The sequence below is a fragment of the Saccopteryx leptura genome, chromosome 9 (assembly GCF_036850995.1).
Source record: "Saccopteryx leptura isolate mSacLep1 chromosome 9, mSacLep1_pri_phased_curated, whole genome shotgun sequence".
Classification (NCBI taxonomy): Eukaryota; Metazoa; Chordata; class Mammalia; order Chiroptera; family Emballonuridae; genus Saccopteryx; species Saccopteryx leptura.
This window is the reverse complement of record NC_089511.1, coordinates 23110140-23127242: the sequence shown is the minus strand read 5'-3', so window position 1 is coordinate 23127242 and position 17103 is coordinate 23110140. Positions and strand designations below refer to the sequence as shown.

General features: G+C 39.1%; 1 protein-coding gene and 1 pseudogene across 2 annotated transcripts in view; one reads left to right on the top strand and one right to left on the bottom strand.

Moving 5' to 3' along the window:
- The window catches only part of HYDIN (HYDIN axonemal central pair apparatus protein), a 395035-nt gene that overhangs the window by 307900 nt on the left and 70032 nt on the right, over nucleotides 1-17103 (bottom strand). For both annotated transcript variants that reach the window (XM_066348740.1, XM_066348741.1), the window contains exons 4-5: nucleotides 12305-12424; nucleotides 8426-8560 (exon numbers count right to left, since the gene is read on the bottom strand). In XM_066348740.1, the coding sequence (XP_066204837.1) occupies nucleotides 8426-8560; nucleotides 12305-12424 (255 nt within the window). The remainder of the gene's footprint in view (nucleotides 1-8425; nucleotides 8561-12304; nucleotides 12425-17103) is intronic.
- Nucleotides 12688-13233, top strand: LOC136381062 (large ribosomal subunit protein uL11 pseudogene; annotated as a pseudogene).

The window sequence follows — 17103 nt, the reverse complement described above, 5'->3', positions numbered from 1 at the left end:
ATCTGGCAAAGGAAAATGACGTCTTCTGCAGCAAATGCCTCTTAAGGTGTTCAAGGGTGGCAGGCTGGTGTGGTTGAGCCCACATACCCTCTTTCTGCCTTTTCTCCACTCCTAACCTTGACGGGGGAATGCCTAACACAGAGTAAAAACAGATCTGATTAGAACTCAGTGGATCTGACACTTGGTGTCCCTAGAAAATGTTATAAATTTCCTACCCAGTTAAAAGTATTTATTATATAATACCTCAATCTGAAATTCACCCCTCAAAAGGGAAGAATCAGCTAAGTCCTCATCAGTTTAAAAATGAGACTGTATGGGGATGTCACGTACAACAGAGGAAGAGAGTCAATGATATGATAATTATGTACAGTGACAGTTACTAGATTTATTGAAGTGGTCACTTTGGAAGGGATATAATTGTTGAATCACTATGTTGTACGTCTGAAACTAACAGAACATTGTATATCAGCTATAGTTGAAAATAAATTAATTTTTTTAAACACTGAGACTGATCAGGAATCGTGGGCCTTAATCCTCTATTGTTTTGACACTTCATATGACGAGGGGTTCTCAGCTTCGTAGCAGCATCTACAATTCTCTGTCTGTGACCTTTAGCTTGAAAAAAGACTTGGGACTTCCAAATGTACTTTTATCCTTACTACATACAATGATAATGTGGATATTTCATGATTCATGCGTAAATAATGCATTTCAGATAGTTAATTTTCTCTTTACCTTTTTTTGCCTTCCGAGTTACCTGTAAAACCTACCAATCTATATGTATCCGCACCCTTACACTCTGCCTTCACTCCTGTTCCCATCTAAGACCAGCCTCTGTCCTTGTATATTGCAGCTCAGTCCTTCTCGCTGACTCCAGGCTTTCCTGAAGCATCAATTTTCCTTCTTCTGAACATTCACACATCAGCTTATAACCATGCTTGAATAGCCTCATCTTAAATAACCTACCCTTGACCCCAACCTCTACCTCCAGCTACTGCCCATTTTTCCAATTACTCTTTAAAGCAAAACTTCTCAGAGGCATTACTTTATGCTCAATATGACCACCTCCTCACTGTCTAATCTCTCTTCAACCCACCCCACCAGGCTTTATACCCAACATTCCACAGAAACTCTTCTTGCCAAGGTCACTAGAGACCTGGCCAAATCCAATGGCTCATTCCACATCTCTATTTTATTCAGCTTTCCATAGCTTTAGACACACTTGATCTCTCCCTCCTTTTTGAAATACTTTATCCATTTGGATTCCAGAGCACTGGAATCTCAGTGTTCTCCTCTGTTGGCATCTCTCCCTTTTCCCAACCTCTTCTTTACCTATACTCACTCTCAACACCATCTCTACCCCTTGGTGAAAAGTAACCATCTTTATACTTATGATTTTCAAATATTTTTCTCTAGCCCCAACATCTCCCTTTTACCACAGATAATGGTATCCAACTGTTTACTTAGCTGTCTAAAGGGAAGTTCAAACTTCACACATAAAAAGCACAGCTCCTGATTCCCTACCTACCCCGACCAGCTTCACACACCTGCTTTTCTTCCACTGTTCCTACCTGAGTAAACAGAGCCACCATTTAATCAGTTGCTGGCCTTTATCCAATCCATCAGCCAATCCTGATAGCTCTACCATAAAAATATATATCCTTAATCCACCCACTTTTCATCACCTTCATTGTTACCAACCTAGTCCAAATCATCCTCATCTGTTGCCCAACTATTACAATAAGCTCTTGTCCCTGTTTGATTCTGCTACATATAACAGGGAATAGAACAAATAAAGCAACTTAAACCAGATAGACTTTTATTTCCCTCCCATAAAGAAGTCCAGAGGTAGGTGGGCCAACTTGGTATGGAGGGTTCACAGTGTTATCAGAGACCTAAATTCCTAAATTCCTGCTCTATCACCCTAGGACACAGCGTCCACCTCCAATGTCACCTGCTGGGATGCCCACTGTCACTCAGCCCAGCTGCAGGCCAGACGGAGAAGGCAGAAGGGCAAAGCAGGGCAGCTCCCGCTGTGTCCGCTCTCGGCGGGTACAGGCCTTAAAAGTCCTGCTCAGATCCCACTGGCCAACACTTAGATACACACAGCAGCAAAACGGTGGGGGGAGGAAATGCCATCATTTATTTTAAGCAGAAATGAAGCCAATTAAAATATGTGATTCTCTTGTCAGTGAGGAGAGAGGAAATGGATGTCAAGGGCTAGCCTAGCTTATGTCTCACACTCCCTTCTGTCTATTCTCTATGCAGCAACCAGAGGGATCCCAAAATGGAAGTCAGACATGTTATTCCTAATCAAAACACACCATGGTAGAGGGACAGGATCAAGTATTTAGTCTATCATTCCTGTATGAGCTTTATCTCAGAATCTTCATTGGATCACTACAAAAACAAAACAAAATGTAACAGACATTTTGTTCCTCTTGTTGTGATGCAACAGGAAGTACCACATCGCCTAAGAATTCTTACCAAAAGAATAAATAAAAATCTAATATGTATCTAATCAAGCTTCTAGACCTAACTACCAGTTTATAGAGAACAGAGGGCCATTCTATAGAACCTGACAGGGATGCAATCAGCACCTTGTTTGGACCCAGATCTAAGCAAACCAACCAAAAGAAAGTTTATATATATAATTTTTATACCTCACCGGGGAGATCTAAATACTGACTGGATGTTTGATGATATTAAGGAGCTATTATTTTTACGTGTGGTAATGGTATTGTGGCTATGTTAACTTTTGAAAGGTCCTGATCCTCTAGAAACAGAGAATGAAGTATTTACAGATGAAATAATATGACGTGTGGGACTTACTTTAAAATCCTCCGAGACAGGGAACAGGACAGATGAAATAAGACTGGTGATGCACTGATAACCTGAAGATCTGGGTTCACTATGCTGTTCTCACTACTTTCACATATGAGTGAACGCTTCCATAATAAAAATATTTTTAATACTTTAAAATGGCTTCCTATCTTACTTTGCATGATTTCAAAAACCTCCACTCTGCAACCTTGTCTCCTACTACCTTTCCAGCAGCATCCTCTGCTCCAGCCACACTGGCCTCCGTGCAATTCCCTGAACTTGTTGCCAAGCACGTTACAGTTGCAGGGCCTTTGGACTTGCCGTTCCCACTTCCAGACAAGTGTCTTCCCTTAGATATTTGCATGGCTTACTGTAGTTCTCTGCTCAATGGTTACCTCACAGAGATGTCTTCCCTGATCCTCCTATTGAAAGGAAACAGGACCCTCTCATCTCTCTCTATTCTCTCTATCAGGTCAATAGGTGACATTAAATTACAGGTTTGTTTGTTTATTCATTGTGCAACATAAGCTCCAAGAAGGCCAAAACTTGTTCTGTTCTCCCAAGGATCCCAGCTCATAGAACTGAGCCTGGTACAGAGTGAGTAAAAGAATATCATTCATTTTTAATATCTTCATTTGGGTACTAAAGTATGAAGAGTTCTTCATAGCCTGACCTGTGCTGGTGCAGGGGATAGAGCATCGACCTGGAATGTGAGGTCGCGGGTTTAAAACCCTGGGCTTGCCCAGTTAAGGCACATAAGAGAAGCAACTATGACCTGATGCTTCCCACCCCCTACCCCTGCCTTTCTCTCTCTCTCCTCTCTCTGAAACCAATAAATGAAATCTTTTTTTTTTTTTTTTTTAAAAGTTCTTCATAAAGAAAATTTCCAACATCATCATATGAGCCTTATTATAAAATGCTATTGCTTAAGTTCTGAAAACTAAAAGGTAGTGATGTAACTCAAGATGACATGAAACAAAATGGTGAGAAGCACTCTTCTTAGACAAGACTCTTAGACAGCTTCCTCCTGGTTAAAATGGCAAGAAAATTAACATCTAATACATCCATGGTACAAAAAGATATCTGGGCCCTTTTTATAAGCTTTTGCTTTTATCTTCTGTAGGCCACTCTCAAGTTGAAAAAACTTCTTTATATTTTCTTAATATTAACTTTTACTTACTTACCTCACTTGACACATATTTTTTTTATTCTTTTTTTTTTTTTATAAATTTTTATTAATGTTAATGGGATGACATTAATAATTCAGGGTACATATATTCAAAGAAAACATGTCTAGGTTATCTTGTCATTAAATTATGTTGCATACCCCTCACCCAGAGTCAGATTGTCCTCCGTCACCCTCTAATTTTCTCTGTGCCCCTCCCCCTCCCCCTAACTCTCTCCCTCCCTCCCTCCTGCGTCCTCCCTCCCCCCACCCCTGGTAACCACCACTCTCTTGTCCATGTCTCTTAGTCTCGTTTTTATGTTCCACCAATGTATGGAATCATGTAGTTCTTGTTTTTTTCTGATTTACTTATTTCACTCCGTATAATGTTATCAAGATCCCACCATTTTGCTGTAAATGATCTGATATCATCATTTCTTATGGCTGAGTAGTATTCCATAGTGTATATGTGCCACATCTTCTTTATCCAGTCTTCTATTGAAGGGTTTTTTGGTTGTTTCCATGACTTGACACATATTTACAGCACACAGCCTATGTGTCAGGCACTATTCTAGGCACTAAGGTGACAGGGATGACCCAGACAGAACAAAGGAGGGCTAATTTCAGGTAGGAAGAAAACAAAATCTGACAAAAGCCTAACATTTTTCATACTCCTTTTAATAGTAAAGATACAAATTTAAGAGGTCAAGGAAAATGCTTGGCTTCCGAATTTTATAGTGTTATAACAATGTTAACTATTATATTTCTACCATACATGATATGTACACTAGGATTATTAGATTAATAACATATCCAATCATTTTTAAAGTCTGTGTGAGAAGAGATAAGGAAAGCCAAAATAACTTTGCTGCATCTGTTATCTGAGTATTTGGCATTCCTAACAAGTTAAAGCCCCAGGAAGCCAGATTAATAGATGACAGGGGGGAAATGTGAATTGTATTATCATCTTCGACATGCTAATATGCATGGATGCTGAAAATCCCATTGAAAGGGGACTGGTTTATTAAGCTGTGGCATGCTGCAATTTACATATCTCACCCTCCAGATGTGAGGAAGGCAGATGAGACTAGAGTGTATTCAGATCAGCAGGAGATAAGGAGGGAAAATGCATATGTACACTGGCTATCAATTTAGCCAGCTGAAGAAACAGTGCTACTCTAAAAAGACCGGATTTTATTTTTCCTAAAAATAAACCTGGCTCTAGTTAGTCCCCTGCAACATTCTGGAGAGGCACTAAAGCCAGCACGACTGACCCTGTTGCCTTTCCAACGATAAGAAATTCCAACGCACATGCCCAGAGACTGGGAAAACTACTGATGGTGGGGCCCTGCTGATGGTGCCAGTGTAACAGGATCTTTGCAGAAACAGGGAACCAAAGCTGGCAGCAAGAGCTTCCCCAAATACACACCATCAGTCTTAGTCAGCAGAAGGAGACCACTCTGTCCTTAGAAAAACAAACTCTGTAAATCATATTACAGCTTAGAGCGCAAATCCAAAACAAAATCTTAATGTATCCAAAATTGGATAATTAAATTTCTCACAGGGGGCCATTATTCTCACTTTAGGCCTATGCATAAACTCATGTAGCCTTTGACAACTTTCAAATACTTAGAAGAAAAAACAGTAAAACAACATTTAAATTTTAATTAGGGGTTTCTCAACAGACATGCAATGTTGGTGAAATGGAATGGTAACAGGGAACAAAAAAGCTAGGAGTAAGATAAGCAGCCACAAAATATCGCCAAGTCATAATCCTCGATGGGAATGTTACCATTTCATATTTATAAAGTACATACAAACATACCTAAAATACATTTCAAATATCTATTTGCTGTATAGGTAAGCAATAATAAAAATAGAAACCCTCTCTTTTTTTTAAGCTTTGGATTAGGGAAAACTTAAAACATACATAAAGAAACAGAATAGTACAACAGGCTCCAAGTCCCCATCTCTCAGGCTCAACAATTATTAATATTCTCTCATTCTGTCTTTGTCTATACCTCAATCCATTTCCCCTTCTATTATTATTATATTTCTATGATTTTTAAGGTAAAATTTTGATTTATTGTAAAGCATAGCTGTTAAACATACAGTTTTGACAAGTGAATTCATCCACCTAACCCACACCTATCACAATACAGAACAGTCCACCTCCTCAGAAAGTTCCATGTGTCCTTTTCTCAGCCAGACTACCTACAGGAAGAACAATACCTATCCAGCTGAAGACATATTCTCTCCAACACAGAAAAGAATTAAGGTGAGCCAAATCCTCAAATCCAGCAAGCTTTAGATGTCAAGCTGCACAAAGTCTTATAATCAGTTTCCTACAGAAATGTCGGTGTGGGAATCTGACACCCAAACCAAACCCAGGTGCTGCTCTCTTCTCAGTTAGTATCCAGACAGAGAGCCTCAAGAGAAAACAAGGACTTCAATAACATAACAAAAAGCCTTACTTTGGAGCTATTCATCTTTTCATTTATTTCACCAGTGCCCCAAACAATATGACAGGTCCATAAACAACCCAAAAAATAAATAGTAATATTACAAATTGGCAAAATAATAACTGCAGTGTTATGATGATAATGGAATTTCTAACCACTTGCTACAGTAGCAGACCACATTAAATTCTCTATCCCTGCTCCCCAGAAAAGTAGCAGCAACAGCAATAGCAGAAGGAATACCGGTAATGACACTGACAGCAGCTAATAAGTATTAGTGATGGAGAAGCAGAGGTTCAAAGCTAGTTCTCTCGGTCTCCATTACACTCTTTTGACTCCAACCATAATGGCACAATACAGGTCAGCACATACTCTATTCACATTATATACAACCTGACATTTGTTATGGCTACTTAAGCATTGTTTTTTGTCCTCACTGCTTTAATCATGTAAGTAAAACTCCTTTCCTCCTCCCCACAAGCCCCTACTCTGGCCCATATAGAGGAAAACAACCCACAGTTTTGTGTTCTTGGAGAAGGGTTGGGAAGAAAGCCTCCTTCCTCAGTCCCTCTTAGGTGGTCCTTCCTCCTGGGAGGAACTAGAGTATCTACATGTGAGGAAAGCCTGAAAACGGGCTAGATTCCCTCAGCGGCAGTGGTGCTAAGGGCAAATGGTCCCAAAGGCAAGGGAAGTAAAGGCAAAGATAAGTGAATGGGACTACATCAGACTAAGAAGCTTTTGCACAGCAAAAACAAATAGACAGCCAACTAAATGGAAAATGATATTTTCAAACAACAGTTCAGATAAGGGCCTAATATCCAAAATATACCAAGAACTTGTAAAACTCAACAACAAACAAACAATCCAATAAAAAAATGGGAAGAGGACATGAACAGACACTTCTCCCACGAAGAAATACAAATGGCCAACAGATATATGAAAAGATGCTCATCTTCATTAGCTGTTAGAGAAATGCAAATCAAAACTACAATGAGATACCACCTCACACCTGTCAGATTAGCTATCATCAACAAGACAGGTAATAACAAGTGTTGGAGAGGTTGTGGAGAAAAAGGAATCCTCATCCACTGTTGGTGGGAATGTAAAGTAGTACAATCTCTATGGAAGAAAGTATGGTGGTTCCTCAAAAAATTAAAAATAGAACTACCATATGATCCAGCAATCCCTCTACTGGGTATATACCCCCAAGACTCAAACACACTGGTATGTAAAGACACATGCAGCCCCATGTTCATTGCAGCATTGTTCACAGTGGCCAAGACATGGAAACAACCAAAAAGCCTTTTAATAGAGGATTGGATAAAGAAGATGTGGTACATATATACTATGGAATACTACTCAGCCATAAGAAATGATGACATCGAATCATTTACAACAACATGGATGGACCTTGATAACATTATACTGAGTGAACTAAGTAAATCAGAAAAAACTAAGAACTATATGATTCCATACATAGGTGGGACATAAAAATGAGACTCAGGGACATGGACAAGAATGTGGTAGTTACCGGGGAGGGTGGGGAGGACAGAGAGGGAGGGGGCAGGGGGAGGGGAGGGGCACAAAGAAAACCAGATAGAAGGTGACAGAAGACAATTTGACTTTGGGTGATGGGTATGCAACATAATCAAATGTCAAAATAACCTGGAAAGGTTTTCTCTGAACATATGTACCCTGATTGATTTATGTCACCTTATTAAAATAAATAATAAAATAAAAAATAAAAATAATGCCATAACCACCACCACCAGCACCAAGAACCTCAACAACATGATTACCACCACTAAGCCAATCCCACTACCACCAACGCCATAACCGACACAGCTAATACCACCTCTAACAATACTTCTACCCACACCAGCAGTACCAGAACCAACACCACCACTCCCATCAATGTTCAGCACTGCAAACTGCCAGGGAAAGCATTCATCCACTGCCTTGCCAGCACTGCCGTTACCTTGTTCTCCTCTGGAGTGAAGAGGACTCGGAATATGGATGGCACTCCTGGAGCTACTTTGTGGCCAATATCTTTGGGGCTGATTACTTTAAAGTAAGGTGAACTTTCCTCAACAACTTTCACCATCCTTGGAATCTGCAGGAAAAACATACAGTGAGGCCGCTGTGCATGTGAAGATGCAGAAGGAAAAGCACAGGCTTGGTAGAGAAACCTGACATCTCCATCTACTTACTTATGGCCATGTACCCCCTGGTCAGATCTGAACTTCAGTTTCAACCATAAAAGGAGATGACAGTACCTACCTGTGTCCCAGTGTTTGACACAAAGGAAGCACTCGATGCATTTTAGCTTTAATTTTAGTTAACATTATTATGACTCCTTTTTATTGTTATTGCAAGTCTTTGTTATTTTCTTATTTAAATGTGATTACCTTCAAAGACTAACTGCTAAAGCCCCACTCCCACAGCGGAGTTCAGTTGGCTCTCCCAACATTTGAGAATTGCTCTGGGAGAAGATCACACTTAGTGCACTCCTGCTATGGGCCCTCATTGTACATGATGTGCCCCTTAACCCTCAATCAACCTGGAGCTTCATTATGATGCCCATTCTACAGATGAAGAAACAGACACTCGTCCTAAGTGCTTCCCCAAACAATGATGGTCAAGCCGAGTCCCAGCCTAACTCTACCTTCCCTCTCTGTGAGATTGTCTTAAGTAAACACCACTGTGAAGCAAGAACAAAGAGGCCAGTCTCAGAACAGCTTCAACCAGTTTACTCCTTTAAAGTCTTATTCCTCTGCCCTGCTTGCCTTGCCTAGAGCGGTATCTCTATCTCAGAGAGCCCAAGCAATAGAAGAAATGCGACTGTAAGGAGAATGGAGGTGGTCAGGGTAGAGGTTCTAGGGACACAAGGAAAGGGAGATTGTGTGGTTGGTTTTTTTTAGAAGACTAAAGGGAGCAGACTAAAGTTAACTATAGCTAAGTAAGGCCCAGATGCCTCAGGTGAAAAATGAGGAAGAAAGAACTCCCACAACCCCTCAAAGCTGTATCTGTGTAAAAAAGAATTCAGACAGATAAGACTAGAGAGAAGGGAGGTAAGGAAGAGACGTGTGCAGATTCAAAAGGAATACAATGAGCTTTGCTGGTAAGGGAAATGTGCAGTGGCATTGACGTTGTGTTGAATGATACTATGTAAACTTGCTGGGAATACTTTTAATAACGGCATAATTGTGAACTAAAACCTAGAAGGGAAAACAAAACACTAATATAATAACAACAGTTATAATGGTATAGTGCTTACTATGTGACAAGCACTGAGCTGAATACTTTACATTTATTATCTCATTTAATATTTCAAACAGCCTAATGAAATAGGTGCTATTATTATTTCCATAACTTGGAGAAGGGAAATGACTTGCCTAAGGTCTGCAGATGGAAGACTGCTGGAATCTGATCCCAGAACCCAACTGAAGCTGGAATCTAAACCCAGATTACCTTTGGAGTCTGGGTGCCTATAATTGTATCCCAAGTAATATCAAGTTATGGCTTGTAGAGGGTTCATGGCTCACTTTCCATCTGTGTGTTTGAGAGAGATAGAGAAATAATGATCAAACAGGCTATGTCTTTTTGCATTCCATGCCAATGAATGCAAAAGCAAATAAAAGGTGAATTATAAGTGTCCCATAAGTATCTCAGTGGTTCCTTAAGTGTCCATGAAACAAGAAGCAGAGAAGCAGGCTTACATCAGCCATCTGGTACAAGGGCCCTGGGGGTAACGCACCCAGACAGAAGCCCACCTAGCCTAGAGAAACCTGTCTGCTTGCTAGCTGGATCTCCCAAGGTGAGAACCATCCTTTCATGGGGTCCAACACTCTAGCAGCAGCTTTCCAAGAGGTGTTGCATTACCCATGAGAACTGAGTACCCTTTGGCAGATAAAACTCACACATGCCCCTTATCCTTGATGGGCTCATATAAACCAACTGACAATCCTTTCTTGTTTAGGACCAGGGAGGAATGGCCAAAACTACCATTTGCACTAGCTCTTCTCTGCCTTTCAATGCCTAAGAAAACTCTAGCAAAAGGAAGGAAGGAAGGAAAGAAGGAAGGAAGGAAGGAAGGAAGGAAGGAAGGAAGGAAGGAAGGAAGGAAGGAAGGAAGGAAGGGGAAAGGAAAGGAGGGAGGGAGGGAGGGAGGGAGGGAGGGAGGAAGGAAGGAAGGAAGGAAGGAAGGAAGGAAGGAAGGAAGGAAGGAAGGAAGGAAGGAAGGAAGAGGGAGGGAGGGAGGAAGAGGGAGGGAGGGAGGTATGGAGGGAGAGAAGGAAGGAGGGAAGGAGGGATGAAGAGAGAGAGGGAGGAAAGGAAGGAGGGAAGGAGGGGTGAAGAGAGAGAGGGAGGAAAGAAAGGAGGGAGGGAGGGAGAAAGGGAGGGAAGGAAGGACGGAGGGAGGGAGCAAGGGAGGAAGGGAGGGAAGGAGGGCGGAAAAGAACGAAAGAGTAATGTAGAAAGGGAAAAGAGAACTGGAAGTGAGAAACTGAATTGGTTGGCAGCTCTACATGAAAAGAGGGAACCGTAACATCTACAGTATGTAATATATCTCTTTTTGAGATCTAGAAACATAACCCTGAACACCTGGGTTCTTTGTCTTCTCTGTGCCTACCCTTTAGCTTCTATCTCATGAGCTTCTCTTGCTAACATTCCTGCAGCAAAAAAACTAAATATACCATTTTCTCCAGACTCTGGCTTTGCTGTCACTAAATCAACACATTGATCTCTGAAAGGCATCACTGATTCATTTAATGAGCTACTGTACCGAATACATCTGCAAGTCTTCCCATTTGCCTTGGACTCATGCATAGTCTTTGCTTATTTTCCCTTTTTTCTTATAATGAGATTTTTAAAAAAATTTCCATTGACTTGCAAGAGAGAGAAGAGAAGGGAGAGTTAGAGGTGGGGGGAAAGAGAGAGAGAGAGAGAGAGAGAGAGAGAGAGAGAAGCATCAACTAGTTGTTTCACTTAGTTGTTTCATTTACACTGGGCCACCCAGCCAGGGCCTATAGAGAGAATTTGTCTCTGCTTTCTTAGACTCTGTAAGTATTCCTACTTGTCTTTAGACCTGAACTTTAGCGTCTCCCAGATGACTTCCTATCTGATTACTTTTCACACTTAACTGTGCTTTATGCTGACCTCCAGCCTTTTTCTTTCTTTCATCATCATTAGGTGTCAAGGAACTCTTCAGGCATTTAATACTGTTTCTTGAAATAAACCCTAATCTGTCTCTGAAGAAACAGGCAGAGGATGGAGAAGAAATCCTCAGCTGCAACCACAAAGAGATGAGGTATACACAGTGAGAGAAGCTGTCTAAAACTATCTGTAAACAAAGCCGATAGCTTCTGCGGTAGAAAGAAGGAGACAGAAAAGGGGGAAAGGGATGTTCGGTTTTTTAATTAAAATAAAATACACTCTGTAGAACATAAATGCATTGACTGAACCACTGCAATTCATCTGAGAAGAGTTTATTATACCTTCAATTAGGGATTGGGGCTCTAATGCAAAGTATGTAACACAACTAATAATCACCCTGTCTTAAATGAAAGCCTAGAGAACTTCATGACATTCATCTAGCCAATCCTTCATTCAACAAAATGTTAGTGCACATGTTAGGAGCTGGCTGGCTGTTAGGCACTGCCCTGGGACTGAACACATAGCAACAAACAAACCAACACAGTCCCGTCCTCATGAAGCTTACAGTCAAAGGGCATGCTTTCATCTATTTTCCTAGATCTCTCTAAAGAACTTATCTAAGGTCATACTTGATCACATTTTATTTAACTCCTTCTTATGTATCCATGAAAGGTACAGTCATCGCAGTGAACATACTCACTTTGTCATTGTTCCTCAAAACCAGTGGAACTTCGTAGACTTCACAGGGAGTATAGTTCTGAAATACAATTTCTGATGGAAAGGGCTGGAACAATGCCTGATCCAGGTCAATTGCTGAAAACTTCAGTTGAGAAAGTCAATTAATTATTTAGTAACACAGAGGCAGACATGTCTGGGAAAGATTATTAAAAAATACTATATAGATCTACAGATATCAATACTAATTACATAGGATACACACAAAAATGGGTAATTACTATAAACAATAATTGCTATCATTGGTAAAGTTATAGTCATCAAGTTCTTTACTACAAAAGAAAATAATTTTGGTTCCCAATTTAAAAAAATAGAGGCTAGCTTTCTGTTTTGGCTCAGAGGAGGCTTAGGTGCAACTTTCTTTGGTTCTGCCGAATCCAGGTTTATCTGACACCAGCCGCCTCCGCCATGCTGCCGAAGTTTGACCCCAATAAGATCAAAGTTGTATACCTCAGGGGTATCGGTGAGGAAATCGGTACCACATCTGCCCTGGCTCCCAAGGTGAGCCCCCTGGACCTATCTCCAAAAAAGGTTGGTGATGACATTGCCAAAGCAACCAGTGATTGAAAGGGTCCAAGGACTACAGTGAAACTGACCATTCAGAACAGACAGGCCTAGATCGAGGTAGTACCATTTGCCTTGGCCATGATCATCAAACCCTTTGAAGAACCACCAAGAAACAGAGAGAACAAAAGATATTAAGCACAATGGAAGTTTCACTTTTAATGAGATTGTCAACAGTGAACCGATCTTTAACTAGAGAACTCTCTGGAACCATTCAAGAGATCATAGGACTGCCCAGTCTGTGGATTAGGTTACAATGTTGATGGCCACCACACTCGTGACATCATAGATGAAATCAAGAGTGGTACAGTGGAATGCCTGGCTAGTTAAGAACTACAAAGGAAAATACTTCAATTAAAGATCATTTGAGCCTGACCAGGCAGTGGCGCAGCGGATAGAGCACTGGACTATGAAGCAGAGGACCCAGGTTTGAAACGCCAAGGTCGCCAGCTTGAGCTTGGGCTCATCCAGCTTAAGCATGGTCTCACCAACTTGAGCGAGGGGTCACTGGCTTCAGTGTAGGATCATAGACATGACCCCATGGTCGCTAGTTTAAGCCCAAAGGTTGCTGGCTTGAGCCCAAGGTTGCTGACCTAGCAAGGCATCATTTATTTTGCTGTATCCCCCCGGTCAAGGCACATGTGAGAAGGCAATCAATGAACAACTAAGGTGCCATAACAAAGAATTGATGCTTCTCATCTCTCTCCCTCCCTGTCTGTCCCTCTCTCTGACTCTTTCTCTGTCTCTGTAAAAAAAAAAAAAAAAAAGAGGCCCTGGCCGGTTGGCTCAGCAGTAGAGCGTCGGCCTGGCGTGCGGGGGACCCAGGTTCTATTCCCGGCCAGGGCACATAGGAGAAGCGCCCATTTGCTTCTCCACCCCCACCCCCTCCTTCCTCTCTGTCTCTCTCTTCCCCTCCCGCAGCCAAGGCTCCATTGGAGCAAAGATGGCCCGGGCGCTGGGGATGGCTCCTTGGCCTCTGCCCCAGGCGCTAGAGTGGCTCTGGTCGCAACAGAGCGACGCCCCGGAGGGGCAGAGCATCGCCCCCTGGTGGGCAGAGCGTCGCCCCTGGTGGGCGTGCGGAGTGGATCCCGGTTGGGCGCATGCGGGAGTCTGTCTGACTGTCTCTCCCCGTTTCCAGCTTCAGAGAAAAAAAAAAAAAGAAAAAGATAATGTGAAAACCAATAAATAAAGAAATAAAAACAAAATAGAGGTTAATTAGAACACTAATTTAAAACTTCCATTTCTAGTAATGATGAATAAGGTAATTTGAACCAATTCTCCTATGACAATAATAAGAAAAGCTATATCAACAAATACCTGCTTGGAGGTACTAAAGAGCTAGACAAAAAATTAGTATGACCATTGAAACTATGAATTACCTCAAGCTAATAGCTTGTATACTATCCAACAAGTTTTGAATATTGCCATATTTCCTTAAAAATTTAGTATATCCCATGATGCCCCATGAGTTCATGGCTGTACCCTGGAGCACCTTGACACATAGTTTGAAAACTGAAGATGTAAATGTCCACCTCAGTAATTTAAAAAAACAATAGCAAACATATAAACCCAAACAAATAAAAAGTAAAATAACTAAAAACAATAGTAGAAATTAATAAAATAGAAAGTAACTATACTATAGAAACAACAAAGCCAAAAGTTGAGTCTTTATAAAGACTAATAAAATTGATAAAATACCAGTGAATCTGATTAAGAAACTAAAACAGAATGTACAAAGAGCCCATTAAATAATAAAAATAGAGATGTTACTACAGACCTAAACTAAGGTAAAAGATTAAAAATGTATATTATGTCAATAAATGTGAAAGGTTTGATAAAAAGTACAAATTTCTATAAAAATACAATTTATCAAAAGTAGCACAAGAAATAGAAAATCAGTAGAGAAATTAAATTTTTAAGTAAAAACCATTAAAAGAGAAAATTCTGGCCCAAATATCTTTACAAGCAAATTCTAGCAAACATTTAAAAAAGATATATTAATAGTTCAAATATTATAGAAACTCTACCAAAGAAAAGAAAAACAAAAATTAAATATTTCCCAACTCAATCGAAGATGTTAGCAAAGTTTTCATATACCTAAGAAAGATAGTAGGAAAAGGGGAAATTATAGGTCAATGTTACTCATGAACCATAGGTCAAAAAAACCCCCAAAACTTTAGCAAACTTAATCCCACAATATCTAAAAAAGATAACACATTGATCAAGTTGGTTTTATCTCTGAAATATAACATTTCAAATTGTTCAAGAAAAAGTAGTTTATTTAGAAAATTCAAAATAGCCAACCAGATAAACTATTAAAATTAATAAGTGATTTATCAAGGTCACTGAGTACAAGATCAACAAACAAAAAATCAATTATATTTCTATGTACTGTCTATGAACATTTATATAATAAAATTTATAAATGGTATCATTTAAAATGCATAGGAATAAGTTCAATGAAAGATGTACAAGAGCTTTATCCAAGAAAACTATAAAGTATTACTAAGAAATTTTAAAAAACTTACATAAAATTCAGGAATATACCATGTTCATGAATTGAAACACTCAATATTTTAAGAATGTCAAATACTCCTCAAATTGATATAAAAATTCATACATTCCAATAAAAAAAAAAAAACAGCAAAATTTGGGGGAAAATTAAAAGGTGATTATAAAATTTATATGGAAAAGCAAAGGACCAAGAATAGATAAGATCAATTTGAAAAACAAGGTAGGAGAACATGCTCTCTCAGGTAGCAAGATTTACTATAATTATTATATATCATATATTATTACTTCTCACAGTAATTAAAATAGTGAGATACTAGCATCTGATTTATCATAAATACAAATATAACATTAAAAAGCCCAGAAACCAATCCTTAAATAAATCAATACTTGATTTATAACCAAGGTAACACTAAAAAGCATTAGGGAAAGGACATGTTTTCTTCAGTATATACTGTTGGCTTAAACACATGAAAAATAGTATTAATTTAACCCCTATCACACACCATTCCAAGTGTAACAAATCTGGGTAAAAAACAAAGTTTTCAGAAGAAAACTGAAAGAAATATCTTCATGGTTTGAAGAATGAAAAATTTTAATGGGACATAGAAAATATAAAACAAATAAAAATATTAGAAAATTAAGTCATATTGATTTTTAAAACATATGTTCATCAAAAGATACTCATTATGTAATAAAAATAGAAAGCCAAAGAATGCAATACATGTAATTGATAGAGGACAATTCTTCAGAATATTTTAAAAACTTTTATAAAATTGGTAAGAAATGTACAAAACCAGAAACATGCCATTTATAAAAGATGGTATCCAAATGGCTAATAAAATATAAAAATGTGTTCAGCCTTATTAGAAATTAAGAAATTATAAATTAAACCACAGAGTGACAGCACTACACAGCCAATGAAATGGTGTTGAAGAGACTGATAATATTACATATTAGCAGACATGTAGTGCAACTAGATTTTTCACACACAGCTAGTGGGAGTGTAAATTGGTACAAACACATTAGAAAACTGATAATTATCTATAAAAGCAAAACATATACATAGCTTATAACCTAAATATCTAGTTTTATGTATATGCCCAATATAAATGTGTACATGTTCACTATAACAGCATCATTTATATAAATAATAGTCAAAATGTGGGAAAAACCCAAATGTTCATTAACAGTAAAATGGATAAATAAATGTGGTATAGTCATACAATGGAATACTATACAGCAAAAAAAAAAAAAATGAATAAACTGCTAAATACAACATAAATAAATCTCATAAAAATTCATAATATTGAATGAAGTTAGCCAGAAATTAACTGGATATATGAGCTGAATGTATAATCTATAGTTCAGAGGTTCGGCCATAGCAAGATATATAATTATGAAAGCAATAATTTAAAAAGTGGGATAGAAAGCCTTGTTCCTAGAAGGGGCCACCTAAGGAATGGGTTCAGAAGAAAAAGAAGAGGTTCAGGGACCAAGTACTGAGGAACCCCAACATTCAGTGATCATGAAGAAGAGAAAGATCCAATCACTAAAATAAGAAAAAAGCAATCAGTGAAGTAGGAAGAAAACCAAAGGAGTGTGATGTGTGAGATACAAGTGAATAAAAGGGTACAAAAGCATTAATTGCATCAAAAGCTCTGAGACAACCCAGGTATTCTTAACTGG